The 27,575-nt window shown below is 44.4% G+C and overlaps 1 protein-coding gene across 2 annotated transcripts in view; it reads right to left on the minus strand.

Annotated features, from left to right (window-relative positions):
* The window catches only part of Kitlg (KIT ligand), an 84,223-nt gene extending 57,764 nt beyond the window's left edge, over positions 1-26,459 (minus strand). For both annotated transcript variants that reach the window (XM_052165441.1, XM_052165440.1), the window contains exon 1: positions 26,263-26,459. In XM_052165441.1, the coding sequence (XP_052021401.1) occupies positions 26,263-26,277 (15 nt within the window). In that variant the 5' untranslated portion in view covers positions 26,278-26,459. The remainder of the gene's footprint in view (positions 1-26,262) is intronic.
* Positions 26,460-27,575: the final 1,116 nt, after the last annotated feature.

Consider the following 27,575-nt stretch of genomic DNA (forward strand, 5'->3'; position numbering starts at 1 on the left):
TGCTTTCAAACTATGAGCATCATGGAAGGAAAAATAATGGAAAGACCGCATGTGCTGGGTGGACTAAATCATGTAACAGAAACAGGCCTGGGAAGAGGAAGTAATAGTATAATCCACACTCCATGGAAAAGGACAGAACTCAGGCCCTTTGCTGAGAGCAGGCTTTTAAAGTCAGCATGGGTAGGGAAGAGTCAGGAGGAGGAAGACAGCTGGAGCCCCCCCAATAAAACATTGTTGGGGAGAAGCACCTTAAAAGACTCCAGCAGAGCATCCATCTAATCACTGACCCCTGCGGACACAGCTTGCCACACAGTGCAAAGCCACGAGCCAGCGATAGGGTTTGTTACCTTAAAGTAAACCATTTACTTGGATCTGAACATGAAGTCTCTCCTATGCTGTACTGTGGTCGCTTGCTATGCAGCACTAGGAATCACCATGCACACAGGCCAGGGCTGCCTAGGAAACCAGAAGACCCCAGTTCTGTAAACTTAACAGAACAAAACGGCCCTCTTGTTTTGTGTGTGAGGAGTCTTCAAAGCATATATTACTAGGCTCGGTGTTATGGACTCCGAAATGTCATAAACGGAGGGGAGAGTGGCTCGTTTTCTGTGTGCGGGAGAACTAACAAAATGGATATTTGAAGTGTCCAGGAACAAAACAGCTGCTGCTACCAGAAATACCACTCATCTCCTCTCTAATCTCGGGAGTCTGCTATGGAAGTGAGCAGTTTCCTTGCAGCCCAAATGTGTCATGGAACGTAGCCAACCAGCTTAGCCACCCAGAGCTGGGAAAGTAAAGTATTGAGACACAGCTATAGTAATTATTTTTAAGGTAAGGTCTTCCGAGGTCTTATGAAGGAAAAAAAAATCCTTTTTCCAAGTAAACCAGCAACAGGATTCTTATTCGGGGAATTTTTTTACTGCTTCAAAAATTTACCATCAAACATTATAAAGAACACAGCTAATTCACATGCACAGACTCCAACTTTCTCTAATTTCTGTCTAGTCATCTCAAAGTAACAAAGAAAACAGCAGGATTCCTTTCTAAATGTTACTGTTGGGTGAAGCCTGCTAAGAGATAGCTCTCTTCCTGTGAGGAGTCTCTCCCCTTCTTTCTATCCTCTTCTAAAGATGTAAAACAAACCTCTTTAAAAAGAAAGTGTTTCAACATATGTATAATAGTATGTCTGCAGTGAATAAACTCTTGTATCAAGAATGATGCTAAAATCTGGAACTGAACATCTGTAATCCCAGTGCTTGGAAGGCTGTATCCAAACCTAGAGACAGGGAGAGACGGAGACAGGCAGAGAGACAGAGAGAGAGAGGCAGAGACAGCAAAGAGATAGTCTCACAAGTATGCAAACAATTCTTCATTTCCCAAAAAAGAATTGCTTAATATAAAAGGCAGATAAATTTAATAAAGACTTTTAAAGCATTAATTTACTGTGGAAGGGGAAAAAAACACTAAGAGAGTAAGTCCTTGTCATACATGATGGCTACTTAAAGGGTACTTCTCATATGCTGACTACTAAGGGCTTCACACGGGATGAACAATTGGCAGAAAATATTTCATGTAACACATTTACTTACCAAGTAAATACTGCCCTGTTCTGGAAGCCAATAAAACACTATGCAGAGAAACAAAGTAACTTCCTTTAGGCTCCGCCTCTGGTAAATCGCTGTTAGGATTTAACCAAGACTATACTGTGCTGCAAAGAAAAGTCCTGGGGCCAGTAAGATACTAAAGCAGAATTTATTTACATGCAGCAAAACATTAAGTTTTATGTAAAGGTCTGTGGAGTGGAAGGATACTGTGTTCCTTCAACTTAATCAGCTCCTACTGAGCACCGCCTCTAACCTTCAACCAGTTCCTAACTGAAACCACGGGGCAGAAACAAACTAGCAGTGCAGGTTAAGTGAAGGCATTCTAAAGCAGGAGCTTAAAAAGAATCGATTTAAGTGCCTAGAAGGGAAGGGAGAAACCCAACTTTTAGACTGAAAGGTTTCTGCTGCTAACAAATATAGGCGCTGCTTTCAGACGTCTAAAAATCCTCTCAAAATCATTTGTTCAACAAACAGCCTTGGGGCACCAGGAAAGGAGGTAAGATAAAGGCAGAGAACTGAGGGCCTACCACAGGAAGATCAAGCTACTCACAAGTGACAAAAGTGGAGAGGCTGGGATAAACTGGATGGATAGAGCGGCAGGGCCGAGGGGGTGGAGCAGGGAGCGGGGCTCATACCAGGCCCCCTACCAGGACCCTACAATCACCTTCTAATCGAGAGAGATGCTCAATGCATCTGCACTTTATCTAGAGACACAGGCTTATGGGAAAGCGAGTTTCTTCAAAGGTATAGATAGAGGAGTTGGCCAGGTGAGAAGGAGCTGTGACAAGAGTGTCCCCAGAACAGAGGTGACAAGGAATGTCCACAGAAGACCCTGTCCATGGGTCTGGAGATTTAACGGAGTTTAAGTACGGCCAGTTACAGGAGGGGTTGGGGGTGGGGTAGTCATGGAATGTGGGCCACTTATCAGCTGCTATAGCAGGGAAGAAAATGATACGATCTCCCCCAGCACCCAATAAACTGTTCATAATCCCTCAGGGAGTTTTGGGACCACAGGAACCCTTCTCCTACCCAAGATGAAGTAGCATCAGCTAATCCTGTGCCAAGTAATCACACCTGCACATACCCCGCCGCCATACTTTTCTCAGTCTCTTAGAAAATCATCTGAGCCTTGGTGGTGGTGGTGGTGGTGGTGGTGGTGGTGGTGGGGTGGTGGTGGTGGTGGTGGTGTGGTGGTGGTGGTGGTGGTGGTGTGGTGGTGGTGGTGGTAGGGTGGTGGGGTGGTGGTGGTGGTGGTGGTGATGGTGGTGGTGGTGTGGTAGTGGTGGTGGTGGTGGTGATGGTGGTGGTGGTGTGGTGGTGGGGGTGGGGGTGGTGGTGGTGGTGGTGGGGTGGTGGTGGGGATGGTGGGGGGGTGGTGGTGGCAGGTGGTGTGGTGGTAGTGTGGTGGTGGTGTGGTGGTGGTGGTGGTGTGGTGGTGGTGTGGTGGTGGTGGTGTGGTGATGGTGGTGGTGGTGTGTGGTGGTGGTGGTGTGTGGTGGTGGTGGTAGTGTGGTGGTGGTGGTAGTAGTGTGGTGGTGTGGTGGTGGTGTGCTGGTGGTGGTGGTGGGGTGGTGGGGTGGTGGGGTGGTGGTGGTATGGTGGTGGTGGTGTGGTGGTGGTGGTAGTGGTGTGGTGGTGTGGTGGTGGTGTGGTGGTGTGCTGGTGTGCTGGTGGTGGTGGTGGTGTGGTGGTGGTGGTGGAGTGATACAGATGTGAACCTGTGAACCTCCGGGCCAGTCCCTTCTCAAGTCTTTCATTTTCCTCAGTTAGTCCAGCTGTGAATGTCCATGTTACCTGTCATGTACTTCAACAGGAAGCCTGTTGTCTTGATTTTACTCTAAAGGGATTGGTGGCCCTAGAAAGACTTGAAAAGTATCAAGATCGGATTCAGTTTTTAAAAGGTTTATCCGGCATTCGCGGGAAGGAATGAGGGATGGGGAACAAGTTCAGAGGGAAGGGACCAGTAAGGAGCGCTCCAGCAACTAGATCCATACGTGGGCAAGATGGGAGGCAGTGTGAGTTATGGTGGAGCGATGCGGCCAAGCTCCAGAGGCTATATAGAATGAAAAGGAAGGTCTTCTTGTCTAACAGATAATGAACGGGGCAAAGGGAAGGTACAATTGATTTTTCAGGGTTGTGCTCTTTGAGTCGGTAAAAAGCGGCAGCATTCACTGAGCCAACTACATACATAGATGAGGAGAAGAGAGGTCCGATTTGGATGTCCTAGGGCCAACAGAAAACCACAGGCCACATGCAGGATATGATGAAGGAAATAAGTCCTAACAGAGGTGGGAAAAAAACGCCCGGCATTTCCCTAAGCGCTCATAGTGTGGATGACCTTGAGGACGGACAGTGGAGGGATGGAACTGAAATGGGACCACAGGGGAGAGGTCTCAGGTTTGAGAGCGGGCGGGGCCACAGGCCCGCAAGACAACAGCCGCTCATAGGACAAAGCGGACGAGCAGCATCTGGAGGTAGAAAGTTCACCTCTGCCTCGGTAAACCGGGAAAAGAAATGATAACCACAGCAATTACCTTTTTCAAATGCCCAGGAGGGGGATGACTCACTGCCGGCCGGCCGGCTGAGGAAAGCCACCTAAACCAACGTTCTGACCTTGAGAAACTAAAACCCGGGCCTGAGTGTCAAGGCCTGCTGTTGTTGTTTTCAATGCGTGTGTGATCGGCTAAGCATTTGTGCTATTGCATGAATCATTCCAACAACAACAAGAGGACATGTCGCCAAATATTCACAGCAGTTATATGAAACTTGGGGACCGGGGTGAGCTTCTACCTTGAAGTCCACTAGAAAATTGAGTCAACAATTCTCATCAATTTTATGACGATGGTATGTGACAGACCTGGAAGGGAAACATTGAAGACAGAATGTCCTATCTGTGGCCAACTCTATGGGATATACTTTTAAAGAACTAAGAGGACCAACTTCCAACAAGGACCATAGTATGAAAATACAGTTCAAAAAAAAAAAAAAAACAAATAAAAACCCTCCTGACCTTTCTGAAATGTCCATGACCTCCAAGGGCACTGACTCTTTTAAGGTGACACTGTTCAATCAATCACACACTGATGAACTGCTCTTCAAACTGACCCACCCAGAAGTCCAAAACTCTGATGTTTGTAGCTGCCCTCCAAACCAGCAACAGAACTGGGAACTGTGGTCTGTGCTCTCCTACACAGGGAGGGGGGGTGGGGTGGATTAGGGAGGTGGGATGGTGGGGGTGGGGCGGGTGCTGGATCCTGAAATGTGTGAACTTGTAAGAAGCAAGAGCTTGAAATTCTTTAAAATCTGTTAAAAACAACAACAACAAATCTTCTGAACTACAAACAATTCAGTGAAGGGAGTGTGAACTCCCACTAAGTCTGGAAGTCAAAGCCCAGAACTTGTAAGGACCGCTTTGTGCTTCCTGCTGGGGATGTAATTAAATCTAAAGTATTGTCAGAATAGTTGTCAAGCCTGTGGCATGGGGGGTCTCACAGGCCATTTCAATTTTTAACAAACTCCAAGGCAAAGCCTGTGAATTTATACTCAGTTAATGGTTAGTTGGGGAGGGACAGACATTTTCAGTAGCCTCTGATAAGACACAAAGGGTCTGGCAAGCAAATCTCTCACCCATACTTTCCTAAATAACCCTATTAATGAAACTCATTGAGTTACCAGCACCCTCCAAAGGGAGGCAGGGAGACGCGAAGGGAGAAGGGGGGCAGAGAGCAGGGGATTTGAGGGGGGAGGGGAGGGCAGGTTAGTATAAAATATGTCATAATCCCAATGTTATTAGGCATATAATCACTGGTGCTAATAAAAGCATTAAAAAAAAAAAAACCTTCACATCAGGAAGTAGTAGATCAGGCAGTCTCAGAAATCCAAACGTTTCTGTTTCCTGGGTTTTTCACTCTCTTAAGGTAAAATGAGCTTTCATCGTGTGTCTTAGTGCTTTCCAGCATTCATCAAAACTGGCAGAGATGAAGGAGAGAGCGTTCCCGGGCTTCTTCATCCTCTTCAGCACACTGATTGGCGAGCCCGGTGCGCAAAGGCCCCGGGAATGTCTTTCCAAATTGCTCAGTGTGTGCTTGACACACCAACCTGCCTTCTGGTGAACCGGATGAATTACAGGGGTGCTTCCCTCTCACAGAATGTGGAAAGGGGGAGCCAGCTCTAATGATGAGAGCAAGAGAAAGCATTTGGGATGCTGACTTAAAATGAAGACTCCTGATTGTCAGGGAGGATCCAGTTTCCTCAGGGCTTATATAGCATATGCCCAAACTATGTGATTCTTACGCATTCTCGGAAGTCTTAACACCATTGTAGGCACCTACTGAGTCTAACGATTAGGGAAAATACATACAAATGTCTAAGATGGTATATACAGGGTTTCCTCCTGTACAAGGGCCATCTAGTAGATGCTTGAGATTAGAATGAATTGATACTAAGTCCAGGGACTGTGGGGGGCTATAAAATGAATTAGTTTTGCAAATGCCACATCTTTCTTCTAGGGTATCCTGTCCCCAAAACTCTCAGAAAGCTGAGATTTCTTAAGGTGAAGAAGAGGGCTGGAGGCCTGCTGTGTCTGCTGGCTGCTGTGTCTGCTGGCTGAATAGCCGGTTTTGCAGATAGCAGCAGCAATGCCTTTCAACACTGGGTTTAACAGTTTCCCTGACTGCAGTGGACTTAACTGGGTTCTGTGCTGCGCTGGAAGCCTTCCCAATCTCGGCTTACAGGCCCTGCCTGGAGACCTTCCAATGATTTTAGAGATCACCCACTGCACTTGAGTGGGCCCATTTCTGTTTCAGCTACTGTATATGACATTACCTGCCCAAATCTGACAGAAAAACGCAAGGCTGCTAAGCATTCATTCTCCAAAAGCTTGGTCTAAAAGTTTCCCTGGGAATTTTCCATGGGCAGTTAAAACGATAGCCATTTGAAATGTTTTAAAAAGGAATTTTTGGTAGTCATGTCGAGAGAATTTTAATAGGCATTTGCTACCTGAAGCTCGGCAAGACATTTATGATATTTGACACGTGCGAGGGAGGAGTCCTTGAGGTAAGAAGGCAGTTCAGCAGTAATTCAACTGACATACCCAGGATATGTTCACTTCATACAGTCAAGTGCAGGTTCATTGTTTGGTGGGTTCTTTGTTCATTTGTTTGTGTGACAAAGGCAATGATATTTGAAGTAGAACATCATAAAAATTTTGGTTTTGTCACATTTGGGCCATAAACAAATTATGAGGCCCCTCTGGGACTTGTTTCCTGAACTAACATCTTTGAATATTTGAAAAATCAAATACGGTATGATATGTAAAGGAGCCATCAAAGGACTGACAGATATGTGGACATTATGTGACAGTTCATGCTGGTCACTATTTTATTAGCAATAAGAAAGTCCTTAAATGTTGAAATCCACAGGCTGCGACCTAAAGTCAAAGATGTTTTGGGGGCATGTTCCCTGAAGATTAAAGACATACAAGAGTGACAAAAAGAAGTTGTGAGATCACTTCTGGGTTTGGATTTGGATCAGTAATCCCAATAGTGGCAGGGTCCCGTGTCACTGCTAGAAAAGTGAAACTGATCTGTTCAGGCAATAGTTCAATGTTAACCTAAATAGCAGCATCAACAGCCAGCTTCAGCCTCACTGATAAAGCCAAGACGGCCCGAGAAGAGCAGGTGTTTGTTTATTCTTTATGGGGTTGGGGGTGTAGCATTGAGAAAGATGGGAAGCATCTATTTCAGAAGCAGACTGCCAAAATGTTCCTCTCTGTTCTGCCGTTAACTATTCTGTGGCTGTCAGAAATTTGTTTAATCTTTCTGTGCCTCAATTTCCTTGTCTATAGCAGAGACATAAAAAAAGAAACCACTTAACAGAAGTGTGGAAGAACACACTTGATACACACTTGTTGGAATGGTGTAAGACACTTGATACACGACTTGAGAAATGTCTGGAACGTTCTCTGGCTATTAGTATCAGTTTCAAGCATATATTAAATACATATATGTATTCCAAACTTGCAGGATGGTGGTTCAAGCCAAAAACTTGGGTATCATCTTGAATCTTTCCATCCCCCAATTTCTACATCTTGTCTGTCTGTCATATTTCCAAATACACAAACAAACACAGTCTCAAAACAGCCAATCCTCTTCATTTTTCTCTTATACCACTATGGTTCCCACCAAGATTCACCACCCTTACTGAAGGATGCCTATGAGAATATTATACACAGCATTTTTCCTTTCGTGCCTGATACAAAAATACACTGTGGAAATATAAACTGTCATCACCTTCTTCTTCTTCTTCTTCTTTATTTTTTTTTATTTTTTTATTTTTTTGGTTTTTTCGAGACAGGGTTTCTCTGTGTAGCCCTGGCTGTCCTGGAACTCACATTGTAGAACAGGCTGGCCTCGAATTCAGAAATCTGCCTGCCTCTGCTTCCCAGAGTGCTGGGATTACAGTCGTGAGCCACCACTGCCCAGCTGTCATTGCTTTCTTAAAATGTCACAATATGTTTCTATCACATTCACAGTAAGATTTGAACTTGCAACCAAGGATTGTGTTGTTAAATCTTATTTAATTGTCTCATAGTATTGAATTTCTATGCCTTGCAAAGCTTTCTCTCTCTACAATGCTATGGCCACACACACACACACACACACACAGACACGTATACACACACATATATGTATGTATAGATATACATACATGACTGTTTCTATTTGTATTCTTATGTTAATTTGGGTCCCCAAAATTGTTTACATGGGAGCCCATACTCTGTATGTAAGACATTGAGGAACCCAGATTAGAAAATAAAGATGTCGGTAGCCAATGGCAGACAGAGGCGGGACCTTAGGATTTTCCAGGACTTGGGACAAAGAGGAAAGAAGAAAGAAATCCTCCAAGCCAGAAGAGGTGGGGGAGAGGAAATGCCATGCTTGAAAAGGTGGGGACAAAGAAGGTAGCCACCATGTAGGAGCTGAGGGGGCACAAGCCAGGAGGGCTGCCCGACTGGGCCCAGGGCAGCAGAGACAGAGTATAAGATTTAACAAATAATAAATCGGGACTATTGGAGGGGCGAGGATTAGGGAGGTTAGGAAGTAGCCCAGCCATTTGAGCTGATTAAGGCATATAAAAATATAAATGCCATACTCACGTCTTTCATTAGGGAACCCAGAACACTGGAGCTGGTAACAAGGAACCCGCCACCTGGATTTATTTAATTTATTAATTCTACACACACACACACACACACACACCTCTTTATAGTCTTTTTTTGTTTGTTTGTTTGTTTGTATGAATAAGTGATCATTGGAAATCTCTCCCGGTAGATGGTGAAAAACATAGTGACCAAGTGCTAGTGGTACGATCCTGAGTTCCCCTTCTGGAGAAGCAGGTAAAGGTAACCGAGTAAAGAACTTTATTACACTGTTTTGGCACAGTGATGCTAAATATTTGCAAGGGTCTTGCAATGCAAGTCTCTGAGGAGGCTACAATTCCATGCAACAATAACTTTCCCCCTACAATGCAAATGAGCTGCAATCGATCCAAATTCCTAAAGCAGTGCTTCATAAAAAGATTATTCATGGTGTCTCTGCATGGGAAACATATACAGGAAATAAGATTTCACCCAGGGATAGGCACATTTGGAAGTGATGACATAGGTTAAACTTTTAAATGCTAATCACGTCCCTTCCCAAAGTTTTGGATGTCTCTAAGCTATCTGTCAGCCCTGCAGAAGGCAAAAGAAGACAGAAGGGCATTTTTGCCAGCCTGTTCAACTTTCACTTTGACTCACGAGCAAAACTAGCTACTCTTTCTTCAAGGTCATGTGACACAGTGCTGACGACCCCCTCATATGACTTCTTACAAGAAACAGAAAGTGGCATACCAAGTAACTCACATTGATAGCTTGTCCATTCTGCCACCAAAAAAAGGAGAGAGAGGGAGAGAAAGAGAGAGAGAGAGAAAGAGAGAGAGAGGAGGAGGAGGAGGAAGAGAAGGAGAAGGAGGAGGAGGAGGAGAAGAAGAAGAACAAGAACAAGAAGAACAAGAAGAACAAGAAGAAAAAGAAGAAAAAGAAGAAAAGAAAAGAAAAAAGAAAGAAAAAGAAAAAAACTAAAAAAGGAAAGTCTCCCTTATTATATTTTCATGCTAATATGCATGAGAAAGTGACACAAGCTCATTTTTTAAGCTTTTCTCTTCAATTTTTTCACCATGAGATCCGGGAAATTACACCTAGCATTTTGTATAATGAGACTCTAAAGTCATGCATGTCCAACATAAAAAGAAATAGATATTAGTTTTTATAGTGTATCAGGACAGCTAACTGTTACTATTGCTAAACGCTTGTGTGTTTGGGGAAACATGTCTCATTGTGTATCTCAGGTTCTCACTGGGTATCTGTGGTCAGTTTGGAACTCACAGAGATCCACCTGTCTCTGCTGCCACAGTGTTGGGGTATGTAGAACCATTATTAAATGTTCTAAAAGGCTCTGCACTAATGTCCTAAATAAATACTAATCTGATGTTCTGAAATGCATCCTTCCAACTGCCCTCGGGAAGATTACAAATTAAGCTAAGTTTAGTAATCAGAAGAGTCATACGAAAAACCCTGTACTTCAAGACCTCAAGTCCTCACACTAAGTCATGCTGGGAAAAGAAAGACAAGCTCTCTTAGGGACAGGAAAGAGGGTAAGTGGGCAAGGCATTTCAGGATAATCCTTTGGGCTCCTTTTCAAAGGGGCTGCTTTGCCTAGGATTCAAAAGAGGATGGGGGAAGAAATGTAAACACGAGATTGTTTGGGGAGCGAGGAGCCTCTCTCACCAGATGGCAGAGAGTGGGGATAGGATGCACTTCCTCAGGAAATGGAGAGAGGGGCTTGTGAGCAGAGCATCCAGCTAAATGAAATTAAGACGACATGCTTCAGCTGCTGGAGAGTCGGACTGCCAAGTCCGCGCTGACCTTCCTGCAGCAAGGCTTCAGTGCTCACGTTTCTTTCTGCTCCCCTCCCTGAAGGTCTGGGCTGGAGGTCTGCTTGCAAACTGAGGCAAGAGTTGAACTTTGCCCTTTGGGGTAAAAGGTCTTTACAGTTTGCCAAGCGCAACATTTTGGTTTTTTTGTTTGTTTTGTGGGTTTTTTTTTTAATTTGGTTTTTTTTCGAGACAGGGTTTCTCTGTGTAGCCCTGACTGTCTTGGAACTCACTCTGTAGACCAGGCTGGCCTCATCAGAAATCCACCTGCCTCTGCCTCCCAGAGTGCTAGGATTACAGGCGTGTGCCACCACCGCCCGGCTTTTGTGTTGTGTTTAGAGCAAACTTGTTTGTCTGCATTCTGTTTGTTTGTTGCTTTGTTTTGAGAGTAAGTTTTGCTATAGTGGCCCAACTAACCTTGAACTTGCAGCAATCCTCCTGCCTCTGATGAACCCTAAGTACTGGCACTGCAGTGTAAACCACCACACCCACCCCTAAGATATTGAAGCCTCTCTCTGATCTCAACCGGGGGAATATTGCTCTGCTAAACCCCTTAAGCATATCCGCCTTTCATTCATAACTGTCTTCCAGATGGAAGCTTCTTACACCATTACCGTCCTGACTTCATATCACGTGCATTAAACCTGGCACAGAGTCACAACATCCTAGGCATGTCTATTGCGATAGCTACCCAGGGTACCTATTATCTAGTTGAAAACCTGGGGAGATTTTTGAAGGAAGCATGGTAACTGTGGGTAACCTGGAGGAGGTGACCCATTTACTGTAACTGTCTCCCACAGCATTGCCACTAAATGGGGAACTGGGAAAAGTTCAGACTTGCTGACTGACAGTTATAAAATGCTGGGTGACTTGCTTAACCTCTCTGAACCCATATTCGTCTCAGTACAATGGAACTGTCGTCACATTACGGTTCTCACACATGGGACACCTTAGGATATGATGTGTGTAACATAGCACACTTTACTCACCGTTAAGAGCCTAGCACACAAAATGAACAGTTTCGGCCCTAACCACCTCTTCATTCGCTGAGCACCACTGTCTTAAAGAAAGGGAAGCAACTGCCCACTGTCTTCCACAGCCTCAAGTAGAATCTTTACCATTTTTCTCTCTGAGCAGAATTTGTGTGTGTGTGTGTGTGTGTGTGTGTGGTTTTTCGAGAAAGGGTTTCTCTGTGTAACCCTGGCTGTCCTGGAACTCACTGTGTAGACCAGGCTGGCCTCGAACTCAGAAATCCGCCTGCCTCTGCCTCCCAAGTGCTGGGATTACAGGCGTGTGCCACCACTGCCCAGCTCTGAGCAGAATTGTGTGTGAAGAACATGTGTGGACACAGGGGGCTGACAGATCCATGGCTTCATGTGTGTCCATTGACCCTGATGCATTTCTTTGTATATTCCCACTTACCCCCCTTGATACCCACAGTGCATCAGCTCATGTCAGTAGGCACAAAAACTACTAAATGCCCTAGACGGCTGGTGGCCGAGGATGTTTTCTCAAGCTCTCAAGCATGAGTCACTAAAATCTTAGTTCAGGGATGTAGAGATGGTTCAGCAAGTAAAAGTGGTTGCTGCCACACCTCAGAGCCTACAGAGTAGAAAGAAAAAACCCAATCTCTCAAGTTTACCCTGACCTCCGCACACTCATAAATAAATGTAGTAAAATCTGAAAAAACAAAAAAGTCATAGTTCAGTTAACAAAATCTTCACAAAGACTTTGGCCACGTGTCGCTATATGATGATAATGTAATTAAATTGTATAAGTGATAAAGAGAATTTCAAGTTATTATGAACAGTAATCCTGATATGATGTGTGTGCGTTTGTGTGTGTGCGCGTGTGTGTGTGTGTGTGTGTGTGTGTGTGTGTGTGTGAGAGAGAGAGAGAGAGAGAGAGAGAGAGAGAGAGAGAGAAGAGGAGAGAGGACAGAAGAGACAGGAGAGACTAGACAGGACAGAGGATAGAGGGGAGAAAGGAGTGAAGAGGGGAGAGGGGAGGGAAAAGGGGAGAGGGGAGAGAGGGGAGAGGAGAGAGTAGGAGAGAGGAGAGAGTGTGTGTTTGTTCAGGGAAGGAGTTAAGAAAGATGATTCTGGAGAAATATCCATCTGTATAAGGCAAATCAGCCACAGGACCGCCCCCCCCCCCCAACACACACACACACACACTGGGGTGTGAATACCTCTGGCCATAATCAGAAGATGCCGGAAGTATAATTTACCACTCAGGCTATAGAAGAGATAACACAGAGGACCTTGCCTTGTGTGCTACAGGTTTGAATTTCATCCTGGTACTACAAAGACCAATTTAGAATTGCCAGAACTGGAAGAATTTAACCAGGTTAGTCATACGGTCAGACTTGCCTTGACACAGCCCTGCAGCGTGCAGTGTGGAGAAGCTCTAAGATTCTAGAACCTACCATTTATTTTGCCTGTAATGAAAAAGGCACCTACCCCACAGGGCACCTGAAGTTAGGGTATGAGTCTCCTGGACTTGTTTCCTTCCTGGTGCCTTGTCAGTTCTTATTCTGCTTTTTCCTGGATTCTCCCTCAAAAACTAGAACAACACAGATCCTTAGGGGAAAGGAGAAACCTCAGCTCTTTTAAAATCTAACTTTGCTCCTAAGCCATTATAGGTATGATCAGTTTGTCTTGCCTTCCTTGAGGGGAAGACATCACAAATAGATTACCTATCACCACTGGTACCCACCAGCACCCACCACCACCAGCACCCACCACCACCACCATGAATGAGAGATTTCCTATCTGTTTTTCCTTGTTTGGAATTTTGTGGGTCAGACCCTGCTCTGCATTGAGCCCAATTTGGCTATACACACTTCTGGCTTGGTGAATTTAGCCAAAGACATCGTCAAGTCTCTGTAGTCAATGATTCAGGCAAGAAACCCTTAAAAAAAACGACTGAGAGACTGGAAAAGACTAGAAAACAGGAGCTGCTTTCTCTCTTCCACAAGTGCTTTAAACAAATCAGCACTCCATCAAAGAAACATAACAATTTAATGTTCTGTCAGAGAATGGAATGCTTGTGTACCTGAAGTAATGGACTGATAAAAAGAAACTTGCATCTGCTGTGACTGATAAAACACTCACTCCAAGATTAACCTGGGCAATTAAGCCCTTAAGCTCTGAACAGAATCACTGGCAAGAGGCTTGGGGTTTACTTCAGTTGTACAGCCTGTGCTTAGCATGTATGAGGCCCTAGCTTCAATCACCAGCACTGAAAAACAAACAACAAAAAAAGTAAAAAAAAAAAAAAAAACAAGCAAAACAAAACAAAACATAATACTACAAAAAACAACATCCCCCAAAATAAACAAGAACCCAACAAAACAAAACAAAAATCAACAAACAAACCACTGACAAGAAAAAAAAACATGAATTTATAAAGAAAATGTTTCAAACTGTGTTTCCTACATTTACCAATGTAACACTTAAAAAAAATTAAACAGTATGATAATCCAAAACAAAAACTACACATTTATCTGGGAGGAAGAAATATTTACCTAGGTTTCTGGTAACCAGGTTCTCACCCTTTACATATATAGTTACACAATGCTTGGAACTACCTTTGGAATTAGACTCTTAGCCTCATTTTACAAGTGAGAAAAATCTAAATCTTAGAAATGCAGACTCCTTCAAAGTCCTTCAATTTGAAGAACAGCCTCCACGACAGAAAAACAGATTAAGGCTCATTTTGAAAGGCAGTATTAAATAGTTATTTAGAAAGCTTGAATTTTTCTGCTCTCTAGGCTCGTGACAGCAGGACTCTTGCCCCCAGAAGAGGAAAAAAACCATCTAGGGAGACTACTTGATTTATCACTGTCTCTCCTGACATTCAGCAACCTGTGGCAGCATCCTTACCAGCACCCACGCCTTTAGCCAGGCAGTTCATAGTGACACAACCCCACATCTCGTATCACCCCTTATCTTGCTTTGCTTTTCGATGAAAACAGCTTTAAAATGACCATTGTCATCCTACACACTGGAATAAACTGCCAGAGTGATCACTGTGCCATTTCAGTAATAAGGGATATTATTTACAGGGATGCCACCTAAAGTTAGACAATTTTCCTGTCCTTTGTGTTCTGACTCTAAGTCACTCTGACCACCCTTCATCTAGCTCACACAACCTGTGGGCTATGACCCCTTTGAAGATGACTGACTCTTTAACAGGGGGTGCATATCGGATATCTGGCGTAGTAGATATATTTACGTTATGATTCATAACAGTAGCAAAACCATGGGTATGAAGTAGCAACAAAATGATTTTATGGTCGGCAGTCACCATAACATGAGGAACTGTTTTAAAGGGTTGCAGTATGAGAAAAGTTGAGAACTATTAATCTAGATGAAAATATGAGGGCCTAGAGAAAGAAAGACAATCATATGATGGTCTAAGTGACAGACAGAGCTATAAGCCTCATCTGACTCTAAATCTCACTTCTGTTCCCCCTGTGTGTGCAGTCAATCAATCAACACGACAAAAGACTAGAATTTGCTGGCTAATACTATAGTAGGAAACCTGTTAACTCTGAAAGATTTCTTCCTATTTGCATGCTTATAGCTAGGGATAGAACTGGGGATTTTTCACACACTAGGCTAACACCCTTCCAGGTTAGCTATGTATGTCCCCAGCTCTGCAAAATATTTCTTGTCATAGAACAGTTCTGAAAAAGTTCATGGCACACATTTTATTTCTAAATTTGGGGGTAGGGTAGAGAGGGAAGGAACAACGGAAAGGAGGGAGAGAAAACAAACAAGGTAGGAAGACAGAGAAGCTACAAAGTCTCCGAGCTCCATTTCACCTAAGGTTACAGAAAGGTTAAACAAAGGTAAATACATTGCCTAAGACCCCGCAGCAACCTAGAGGCAGAGCCAGAGGTAAAACCTAGGTGCTTTTAAACATAAAAGTCATATGTTCCCCCTCTCTCCCTCAACAGTTAGGTGGATTTCTCCCCATGCTAAAACTAACATCTCAATAAAATATAGTAGGAAATCACTCTCTGAATCAAAATGGGAAAAGGTGTACTTCCCACCCCCCAACCTCAGTTCTAGGCACCAAGCTGATAAACGTGTACTTTGGAAACAGACCTCCTAGTTCATGAACCAGCCCACCACTGACTTCTGTGACCTTAGGCAAGGGACAGCAAAGGAACTTTGCTCTTGGTAAACTCTCTTGAGACTGGATAAATGCGTCTAATTTTCCCAGTCATCCTTCAGTCGGGACTTGAGGAAGGAGGCATCACTACAGACATTTCCATTCGCTTCCTGCAAATCTAAATTCCCTGGGTCTTTGTGTTTCCCTTTTACCAGGAACTGGTTCAGGTGTGTGTGTGTGTGTGTGTGTGTGTGTGTGTGTGTGTGTGTGAAGGTTTTTGCTGAATAGGTAAAGGATCCCAAAGTGAAGAAACCAACACAAATGAATTAGACTTACATCCCAGACATAATAATCATAAAGGCATTTTAATGAAAATTCCTTTATCTCATTGTGGAGATTTAAAATTGTCTTTAAAAATATTGGAAATAAGGTCAGAGCAAATTGATAAAAGTAATCTCTGGGGCGTCCTTCTCTCTTTTCCCCAACAAGTTATCTAAAAGCATAATTTAAACATATTTGTCTTTCTGTCTTTCAAGTACTACTTTATTTGAAAGATGCCAAGCTTTCAAATCCATCAAGTAAAATGACATTTTTTTTTCCAGTTTACAATGGGCTTCCCTGACAGTAGTCAGAGGGCTGAGGTCTGGAGCGGCCATTTGACTGTTCCGGAAATGGGGGGTTGTGGAGCTGCCTACGAAGGCCAGGATCTCTGACTTGCAAGGCACTGTTCAAACATAACCATTGGCACTTGCGCATAGCGCTGAAGAACTGGAAACAAAGCAAATTTTCCATTTAACTGGAAGCCTCACCTCAACTTTGCTTGCTTTCAGGTTCCCTGATTCAAACAGAAATGGAGGATATGGAGGAGGTGCAGCAGAAGGAGGAGGGGGAGGAGGAGGACTGTGAAAGGAGGGAAGTTAGAAGGAGGGGGAAAGGGATGAGGAAGGGGTCAGCAACCACAGCCACTCAGCCACTCAAATCTTAACAATTTATGTTCATTTCCATAGCCGTGGGGGAAATTTTAAGATGATTAACTTTTAACAAAGAATGTTTCCCTTGGTCTTGTAGTCCTCGGCAAGATGGTAGTGCTTGGTCATTTTAACCCCATAGCTCTGGGCTTGTGGTAGCACCGTACATCAGCGGTGTGGTGCTGTGGCTGAGGACTGTTCACTTCTCGGCTGCCAGAATGGAAAAGGGGGCTCCAGGTGCTCGGTATTCCTTTCAAGAGCAAGTACTCAAAACCTATTCTCCTTCCACGGGGTCCACCTCCCAAAGCTCCGAGTGCTTCCCAACAGCGCCACAGCGCCACAGTTGGGACCGAGCCTTCAGCACCTTGCCTTGGGGGAAACAGCACTATAGCACACTTGGTGCCTCTTAAGTATGGGCGCAAATATGGGCACGAGACAGGTCAGCGATTTAGAAGAATCTAGTCTTTACAATTCAATGGTTGTGGCATCTCAAGCAAATCTTCTGAAATCTATCAGAACACTAGTTTCTGGGATTGGCAAATGAGAGGAATCACTTTGTGATATTGTGGACTTCAAAATATTTTTGCTTGAAAGTCTTGTGTAGATTTCGTCTTGGCATCTCCAATTTAGTAAATTGAAGTAAGAACTTCAACTTTTTTTTTTTTTTTTTTTTTGGTTTTTTCAAGACAGGGTTTCACTGCCCTGACTGTCCTGGAACTCACTCTGTAGACCAGGCTGGCCTCGAACTCAAAGATCCGCCTGCCTCTGCCTCTAAAGTGCCGGGATGAAAGGCGTGCGCCACTAACAGCCTTTTACTAGGTCTACCTCCCAAAGATTCTCATTATCCTTAATAAATGCTCCCTCTCTTCTTAGGCAGCCGCTCCTTTGGTTTGCTGTTCGCAGAAATGTTCATGGGTGAAGTAGTAACTAACAGTCTATCATTTGATGGCCCTGTGAATAACCCTTGGAGTTACTTCTGCCCATTTAAATATGGGGAAAGTAAAGATCTGAGAGAAAAAAAAAGCTGACCAAGGGTCACCAAACCAGTGACTAAAACACTGCTGTGTCTCATCATGAACTCCACTCCCCCACGTGCTCTCTAGTAATAGAGGATGTTCTCCTTAGGAACAAATGAATTAGCACTCGCTGAAAAGTATTCCTATACGTGGCGAGCAAAGTATCCTCTACAATTACCTGCGTATGAAACCAGTCCTAATTTTTTTCTAAATGCAGTATTTTTTTAAAAAAAATAAAAGCTTGCAAACAATTACACCAAACGTCAGCAGCCTGAATCAGACCTGTTTATTTCATTGTGTATTGATTGAGCATCTAACATGATCCATTCTGCTAGGCAACAGTAACTATGACTTTTTGTCCAGATTCTATTACTGGCAGCCGTATGCACTATCTGAATCACATTCGCTTTTACTTAGGGTTCCTGTAAACAGGATTAGTATCTCCAAAGTAATGACTAAGTCACGCTAATGAGTCACACTCCCTCACTTTGGGTGACAATAATGGCAAATACCACAAATTCATTGAGGAAATGCTCATTTTTGGTTTCCTTATCTGCAAAATGAAATTGAGAAAGAAATATCACCCAGCTCCCAGAAGAAAAGTTAATTGAATGAATTAATTGTGGAACTACTTTTTCTTGAGCACTGCTTGGCCATGTTTTCTTACGAGAACGGTTCAATTTTATACAACAGTGGTAACTTTAAAACAGCTTCCCATACCGATGCTTTACATGGATTATAGGAAATTTTGATCCTTCAAGCCGAGTCATTCCCAGGTAGGCAGATGCACGGAAAGATTAAGTGGTCAAGTTAGCTTTGTGTTTAAAAATGTAATTGTTTAAAATGTTGAGGCACACAAAGGACTTAGCAGGGGCCCTTTCATTGTGAGTGGTAGATTTAAAAACTAGCTGTAAGTACTAGAAGCTATTTCTAATTTTTAAATTTAAAATTCTTCATGGCAAGATATACATTTTCATGACCTAAAACCATCTAGCTTAGTAAATTACCCACCATAGCTCTAAAAGTGGAAAAGAGGTTTGCACTGGTTTCCATGTAGTGTTGGGTTATTGATCGCTGTGGCTTTTAGACATTTTAAATGTATACAAAAGGTTTAAAACATACTCCTGAAAAGGATGTAAATTATAAAAAAAAACTTCTAATTTGTTATAAAATTAAAAAACAATGTATTTCTATACAAAATTAATGTCATCCAAATATTAAACACTCTGTTAATCCTCTCCTTTTGATTGTCACCTCTATGACCCTGCAGTTCAGCCCCTGCTTGGGACCACCTGGAAACAGAGCACAGCTCCTCCTCTCCACACTTAGGGCAAGGAGGAGATGGGGTGAACACTCCACCTGGGAGGGCACACCAAAGTTCTCTGCCTCAGAACGAAACATAAACTTGAGCAGAGTATCACAGACCCCAGCCAAGGCAACCGCAGAGGTTTGATTGGTCATGAAAACTGGAGCTGCCTAATGTGTTTATTATCTCAGGAGTGTTAAAGTGTGGAGTTATATATATGGGAAGCATAGGTAATGGCTGTGCACTGACTCCTGAGCTTTGTGTTGCAGTCCTTGGGTTTCCTAGATCATATTATAAACTGGTTTACATCTCTGCTCATCCAGGTAACAGTTTTAAGAGTTTAACAGGCAGTAAACCCACCCACACAGGACAGATGCCAGCATGCAGCAAGACCTTTACAACTAAAGCATGTTTTCTATGTTAACCCTCTTCTTCAAAATCCGGGAATTGGTGTGACCTTACAGGGTAGTTTCTGGGGCTGGGGAGGACCCCCAGAATACAGCAGAAAGCTCATCACAGTGGCTTGTCTAAGGACCCTCCACAGTTCTAAATGTTGCACACACACACACACACACACACACACACACACACATACACACACACACACACACACACACACACAAAGCAGTAATGAGATGGGATTTACCCTGGAAGCACACAGAAATGGAAATGATCATTTGCTTCAGAGATTTCACATACATCAAGGTGGAAAAAAAAAAATGAAGAAGTTCTAAACACCCACGAGGCTTTTGTTCCTAAGATGAACTGCTGGTAGTAACACAATAAAGTGTGTACAAAGCAAACCAACCCCCCTCCCTCCCACACCCTCCTCCCCCCCACACACACACATTGGCCAGGCTCTGCTCTTCTCTCCAGGGTTTACACAGCAACACAGCTACATGCCAGAGAGATGCCCTTTCTGCAAAAATGACCCAGACTTGCTGTTCTCTGTGGATACTGTGGACAGATGGGTTTGCCTGAGCTCTTTTCACACCCTTTCTCTCGGGCGGTCACCCTAGCGAGCAAAGGCATTCTTTGCAAGGCAACTAGGAGATGTTTCAGCTGCCGTCTGTGTACAGAGAACACACAAAAAGGCCACCTAATCACTCTCCTAAGAGCATGCTCTAATCCACAGCCCTCGAGAGAGCCAAGCACAGCCAACAGCTACAGGTGCACGGTCTAGGGCTAAATTTGCATCCAGATAACCAAAGGACAGCTATGGCTGTCTTTGTGTTTTAATTGTCTGGAGTATTGCCTCGATTGTGAACTTTCTTTTAATAGGCATCTCATTTTCCCTCTGGCGGCGCTCAGAATTCAGCATTAGTACCACTGCCGTGGCTCATTTTCAGAGGGATCTCTAGTCTCTTGGCTGCAGGAAGGTCCAGCTGGCTTTTGAATAGTCTGATGTCAACAAGGAGAACCAGTGGCTTCTGACATCTAAAGAAAACATGCTGTTGGCCATGAGTCCTGTGTCTAGTATTAATTAGCCAAGGAAATTAGGTGGACAGGGATTGCACCAGAGATTTTTCTGGAGCCTGGTAAAACACTGAGTCTAGCAACAACTTGGTGATGCATCACCACAGAGCAAGCCTTCCCCCAAGGCTGCCTGCACTGTCCACTTCTGTGGCCTCGACTGCCACCTCTGATCTCTATCGTCTTCTCAGTATTAACTCTTGGATACCATTCAGTTAGACTCAATGGCTAGTCCAAGGCCACGTGTCCGGTTACAGAACAAAGTCCACAGCCCCTTCCTCTGGTTCCCTCTATTCCTGTTTTCTGCTACATCACCAAAATGGTCTTTGGTTGACTTTCTGCGTTCACCCCATATAGATATTGGTGCCTGACAGGGAAGCACTGTCTCAGAAAATGTATATTCTGGAATTATGTGGGGCTGTTCAGGATTTTTCCACACTCAGATGACAAGAATAGAGTAGGATGTCCTTCTTTGAGTAGAAATCCCATTCTTGTTTTAAAACAAGCAGTAGATGAAATTTCCAAAGAACAGCCTAAACTTAAATCTTAAGGTCTTCCCCATCTGCCGGTCCACCACAGAGCAATAGTAATATACTGTGTCCACACCGAAGCGACATAAATCTGAGAACTAATGGAGGCCTGTGTCACCTGGTTCAAACCTCTCTCTTACTAGTATTACTTTAGAAGAGAAAGATGTTTAGAAGCAGAGGCACTTAGAAAGAACCAGCCCCACCTTCCTGTCCTTCAATTGAAACAGTTCCAGAGAGGTCCAAATAATTTCCTAAAGTCACAGAGCTCACATTGAGGTTAAGAACAGAACACAGCTCCTTAATAATCCAGCTAGTGTGACAGCCTGAAAGCAACTGGGAAACGATGGCCAAAGGGCACAGAGCAATACAACAGCCTTCCCTTGGATGACACACGTCACACTTTTTGAAACAAAACAAAACAAAAAAACCAGGAGGCTTAATTATATGAGAAATGCCCCCACCTTCTTCTTTTCTGGATAGACAGAAATAGGTAAGGATAGACAATGATAATTCCAGGCCAGGCCCCAGTAAACAGGTTTTTGTATGCCCATAATTAAGTGGAAAGGCAAAACGACGACTTGCAGCATCTGTAAATCAGCAAGGTGGGAGTCAACCACGGTCTCCGTGAGGGGGAGTCTGTCCATAACACAACAGCCCCGAGAGAACACTGTTCAAGAATCCCATCCGGGTGTTCTCTGTCACAGTTCAGGTGACTAATCTCCAAGGCAGAACTCCGGCAGCTGCTGATGAGTCACATACGTAACAGATAAGAGAACTCTACTCAGAGATTTCTATCCATGCCTTACCTTGATCTAAGGATGGCACCACTAAGGTAGCTGAGAGAAAGGGAGGCCCTAGTCTTGGATAACAGAGGGGAAAGAGCACAGGTTGTCGCCTGGTTCAAACAACAAAGAAGAAAGGGATGTGCATCCTCAGTCAGAAGAGTAAGTCCAACAGCGGGGATAGGCTAAAAACAGACAGTCGTTCAGCCCCGCAGAAGACAAATGTAGCACTAGTATACAAACAGGAAAGTAAATCAAAGGAGCTAGCTCCCTTAGTGCTCTCTGCACTGCCAACTTGAAATAGAACTGCAGAGAGCTTCCCATTCTCAGGTCCACACACCATCCTAGTTTCTGTGTATTCCTAGTTTGGCCCTGTGCTAAGGAAAACTGCTAATCAGACGGTCCATCGTCCGTCGGCTTGTAATGAAGGCCAAGCACTGAATTAAAGGATCCCGATTTAGAAAACCTTGCTCTCTGCTTTGCTCCTGAGAGGTCATTTTCCTCTGGCTTTTAAGTTGGTAGGAAGGCAATTCCCTTCTCGGGGAATGTATTTCACACTGTAATACCAGTGAACTACTGTGCAGGGGTAGAACTGTTTATCCCCATGAGTCCCTTCAGCCACCAACTGAGAGACATCTTTATAACTATTTTACTAACATCATACAGATAACAGAACGGAAATCCCGAGATGCTGTTTGCCTAAGGTCATTTGTGTCACAAGTGGTAAAACAGGCATCAGATCAAGTCTTTGCTAGAGTCCTCCCACTGAGCATATTTTAAGTGTTCCACCAACTGGGAAAGAGATAGGACAAGAAACATGAAAGAAACGGTCAAAGCTGAGAGATTAGCTATTTTGGCAGAGATTTGATTTCTAACATTACTTAAGGCAGCGGTAAGATTTCAATCAATCACCTGTCATTAAAGAATAAACGGATACTCACAATTTGCTATCTTCCCATCAAACAGTTAGACATAAATACAATTTAGCAATTTTAATTGGTTTGGCACCGACTTTCAGATTTCCATATGGTTATTTTCCCTGTTTTATGTTAAATGTAATCGACTTAGCACTTGAGTCTGAAAGTCTTGGCAGAACGTATCAATTAGAAGCCCCATAAATTAGAACCATTGGAAGCACACACTGCAAACTGAGTGACTGCAGGGACAAGATGTTCAAATGCTCTTTTCACAAATATGCTAATATTTCTATATAGGAACCGCCATTGTCACCCACATGACAAATATTTTATAGATCAAAAGGGGGGGGGGGGGTACTTTTCTTTCTAGTATAGTAAAAGCTAAAATTCTGTTTGTGTCTTTTCTGGGAGCGTCAGTGTTCCTAAAATAGACCTTTCTGCATTGTTTTCAAGACAGATCTTTCCTGTCTCCTTATTTCTGAGACCAATAGCACTCACCACAACTCTGGAAACCTGTGGGGGAAACTAAAAAAAACGTAAGCACAACAGGCATAATCATGAGCACATTCTTCTGACTGCACTTTTACGCAAAGCGCCACTGGCATTGCAGTGTGGCCTCTCAATTGTAATGTAACTATTAGAATCCCGTGGTTTTTAAAAGTAGCTGTTAGCTGTTTCTTAGCCGGAGTCACAGTTTTCTTTAGATACCATAAATTCCTACAATTTGGTGGGGAAAAAAAAAAACAAAAACAAAGAGAAATCTCAAAAATACAAAACTCAGTCGGCATTGCAAACTTAAGACATATATTATTGCCCCGGGTTGCTCCTCAGAACTTGTGTATTTATTTTCCAAATACCGAAGTCCATCACCAGTGCTTAGTAAATCAAAGACCCATCCATCAAGCCCCAAGTGGCTGCTGATGGAATTTTCACACTTATTTAGCTTGACAGAAGGCTCAAAATGCCTGGTGTCCCCATGGTTTCTTCAAAGCTATAAAATTTAAATGAAAATCCCTTAAAATATTAACATTACATTTTTTTTAATTTACTGGGTAATGAGAGCATATTGAACAGGAGGGTTATAAGAGAACTTGGTATTGATCCCATATTTGCAGTAGTCTATTTGATAACAATAGATTTTCCTCCCAGGCAGAGATAGCATCAGATTAAAAAAGCAAAAAAAGCCTGGCTCTTTCTTAATGTCCAGTTCCCTTACACTACACTCCCTCTACACATTCACAGTGGCACAGAAAATTTCTTTGCAACTCTTGGATTAGGAGATTTGACAATAGGGAAGAGAATCTAACCCCCTCCTTCATTGCTAGGGACTAGTTTATTGATTGTGAGCGATTTTCAGTGTCCTCTTTTTTCAGGGACAAGAATGTGAATTGCTAGAAGTATCCTTAAAGGAAACCTTGAAGGTCATTAGATTCCAGACAATGAATGCCTCCATTCTATGAGAGCACTGCCCTCTTTTTGCCTACAAACCCTTTATCAGCAGCATGTACCCCCTCAAAGGGCCTGCACTTTAACTTGGTCCAAACAGGTCACATTTCTAAAATACTTAACTGTCTCAAATATCTCTGGTCGGCAGCACTGAGTCACTACTGCCACCACCGCCACAGTGTTTCGGGCTAGATCGACCTCTTTCTACTTTTCAATGGAATTATTCCATGTAATCCTATTTACACAGCCATTTAATCAAAGCGAGAAAAGAGATTACAGAGCTTGCGCTTGTTTTGCAAAGAGAGCGCAGGGATCATCAATCCTCCCGACTCTCAAAGTCACACTGCTCTGCTTTGGCGTGTTGGACATTAACCTTGTCTGTCTCCTGTTTTCTTGTTTAAATAAGAAGGCTTGGACTCTCTTCCTGTACCAGAGGCTGCTGCACTCAGAGCTGCCACCATTATTCATGTAAGCGGATGCTACTTTTAAAAAAGGAATAGGTACTCCACCCTTGTTTGTTATTCTACCAAGCAAACGGCATGTCCGCATCAAGCAATCACTGCGAAACTTTTCTTTGTTGCAGCAACCCTGAACATCTTCATCTCAAGAGCAAGGATCTCTCAGGTGTGATGCTTCATGGGGTGGCGGGTTGGGGTGGAACTAACCAGCACACAGGGGCGGATCCCTGCCTTTCCTTTCTCCCCCCAGCCTCTGTCAGGGCAAGTGCTCTTAGAAGAAGACGTCCAGGATGCCACTCTCCCCCTATCCATTTTCAAGCCAGAGAAAGGTGCTTTATTCTCCCTGTTTCCTAATGGGTCTGTATCCCAGCCTACATAACTATTTAAAATAAGACGTCCTATGAGTAATTTAATAAATTATCTGCAACACACTGATGCCTCATCAATGCTGAAAATGAGCACAAAACCTCGAATCCCATACCCTTCCATACATTCCAGAAATTTCAATCACTTATAGAATGGGGGAGGGGTCGTGAAAGAGCAGCTTTACCCAACTTGCTGCAGATGACAGAACAATTCGGAAAGGAAGAACCATGAAGCGGTACAACCGCGAGGGTAGAAAGAACTATAGAGGAGAAGGAGATTACTACAGTGGCTCTTTCCACACACACACCCTCCCCCGTCAACGAAGAAAAGACATAATTGTACCCCCGGGCTATGTTTTATGCATAAAGAGCAATTTAGAGACCCTGGGCATTATCTCAATAACTATCCTTAGGAGGTGCACATTAAAAAAGGGAAATAGTAGGAAGAAGAAGAAGAAGAAGAAGAAGAAGAAGAAGAAGAAGAAGAAGAAGAAGAAGAAGAAGAAGAAGAAGAAGAAAAAGAAGAAGAAAAAGAAGAAGAAAAAGAAGAAGAAAAAGAAGAAGAAAAAGAAGAAGAAAAAGAAGAAGAAAAAGAAAAAGAAAAAGAAGAAGAAGAACTTTTGCTGTTTTGTAATGGGAAAGTGTGTTATACAGAGTGTGAAAATACTACTACTCCATCTAGAGCTTTCTGGAGGGCCCACCCAGAGCTGTGAACCCGGCCGACACCGCAGGCTGCCAAGTTTCCCCCGCCTGCCCGGCAGGTTCTGCGCCCCGCCTGGCAATGCCGCCTGGGAGTTCTGGGTTGGCTTCGCTCCAGCGGCTGCACCCGCGTCCGCACCGCGTCCCGCGCCCACCTGGGGACTGCACAGATAAATCTGACTGCGAGAGCGAGCGAGGGTGGCGCGTGGGAAGCTGTTTCATAATCTCCCCGAATCCACGGGGAAAGACCTCCAGTCCAAAAAAACCAAGCCTTTCCCGTGATAACTCTAACGCCCAGGCCGAAGAAGCGAAGCCTGCTTCTGTGGTTTGCCACTGACAGCTTCAAACTTCGCAGCTGCGGCTGCAAACTTGCCACAGGCTCACTCTCAGCCCTGGCTCTCCCCAGCTCCCGGGCTCACCCCTGGGGCGGCGGCTCCGGCTCGCACACCACGCCTGCCTCTCCCACACCCTCCTGGCTCACCGGGCGGGCGCAGCCCCACATGGCCCGGCTGCCGGTCCCAGGGCGCGCCGGGCTCCCAGGGGCTCCAGGAGCGATTTTCTTGGAAAGCCTTGGAGCTCCTCCCGGGCGTGCCCTACTCACTAGTGTCTTCTTCATAAGGAAAGGCAGCGCTGCGATCCAGCCCAGGCAGCGGTGTGGCGACTCCGTTTAGCTGTTCTGGAGCTCCAGCATATTGCACGAGCAGCGGCTGCAGATAGTCCCAGCATTGGGTAGCTCGAGCGCAGCGCCCAGTCTCCGGCCGTTGCTTTCCCGCGGCACTCCGGTCCCGGTGACAGACAGCAAATGAAGCCCGGGCTGCTGCGCCGCCAGCGCTTTTTATACAGCTCCCGCCCGCCCGCCCGCCCGCTCCGGACACGCCTCCTTCCCTTCCGGAGCCTCAGGGAGGCGAGCTGCGTGCTGGAGTCTAAGCAGGGAGACCCGGGAGCTTGCTGAAGGGCGGGGATCGTCCCAGAGGTTGGACCGATCGAGCCTGGTGCGTCCCCTGCCTGGGTTCTGGCTAGAGTCCCCGAGGCACCGGGCGTCTCAGATGCGGCTGAACAACCTGCAGTAGCCGCCCGCACCGCGTGCTGGGCTCTGCGAGTCCCAGCTCCGCAGCAGGCTCATCCTACACTGTCCGGAGACCCGTGTCGCACCGCGGGCTCTGGAGAGGGTCCCAGCTCTGGAGCAGCGCGGTGGGGCAGACTTCGCTTGTTTCTGAGCAAAGACTTTTCCCCTACCCCGTCTCAGGGAAATAGAACCACCAACAAAAAAAAAAAGTTTAATTACAATCTATGGTTTAGCCATTGTCTTAGCCATTCTTTCCTTCCTTCCTTCCTTCCTTCCTTCCTTCCTTCCTTCCTTCCTTCCTTCCTTCCTTCCTTCTTTCTTTTTCTCTCTCTTTCCTTCCTTCCTTCCTTCCTTCCTTCCTTCCTTCCTTCCTTTCCTTTTAGCTTTTGTTTCTCATCAATTACTTTAGTGAGAAAATAATTGACTTAGGATCAATTATTACTAAAGGAGATGGTGTTGTCAACAGTTTAGTACAGGGCCTTTGGAAAACAAAATTGAAAGGAAAAGATAGGTTACTAAACGTGTTGTCACAGCAAGGGTTTTGAAAGGTCCACTTTTATGATAGGAAAGTTTGTAAAATCGGAAAGAATGCAATGGTCATAGTAATAGCTCACACCTTTATGCGATGGATCTTTGATTGCCTACTAGGGGCTGTGCAAGAACTATTTATAAATTATCTCTTTTCCATGGGGCTAGTGTGTGTAGATCCTGGTGCTTGTGTGTGTGTGTGTGTGTGTTTCCCATTTTACAGACTAAGAAATAGCCTCAAGAGGTTAATCCTCCCCTCCCCCCCCAAAAAAAAATCAAGTAGCAGTGTTGTGATTCAAATCCTTGGATATACTGCCCTA

Source organism: Apodemus sylvaticus, chromosome 20 (genome assembly GCF_947179515.1).
Source record: "Apodemus sylvaticus chromosome 20, mApoSyl1.1, whole genome shotgun sequence".
Classification (NCBI taxonomy): Eukaryota; Metazoa; Chordata; class Mammalia; order Rodentia; family Muridae; genus Apodemus; species Apodemus sylvaticus.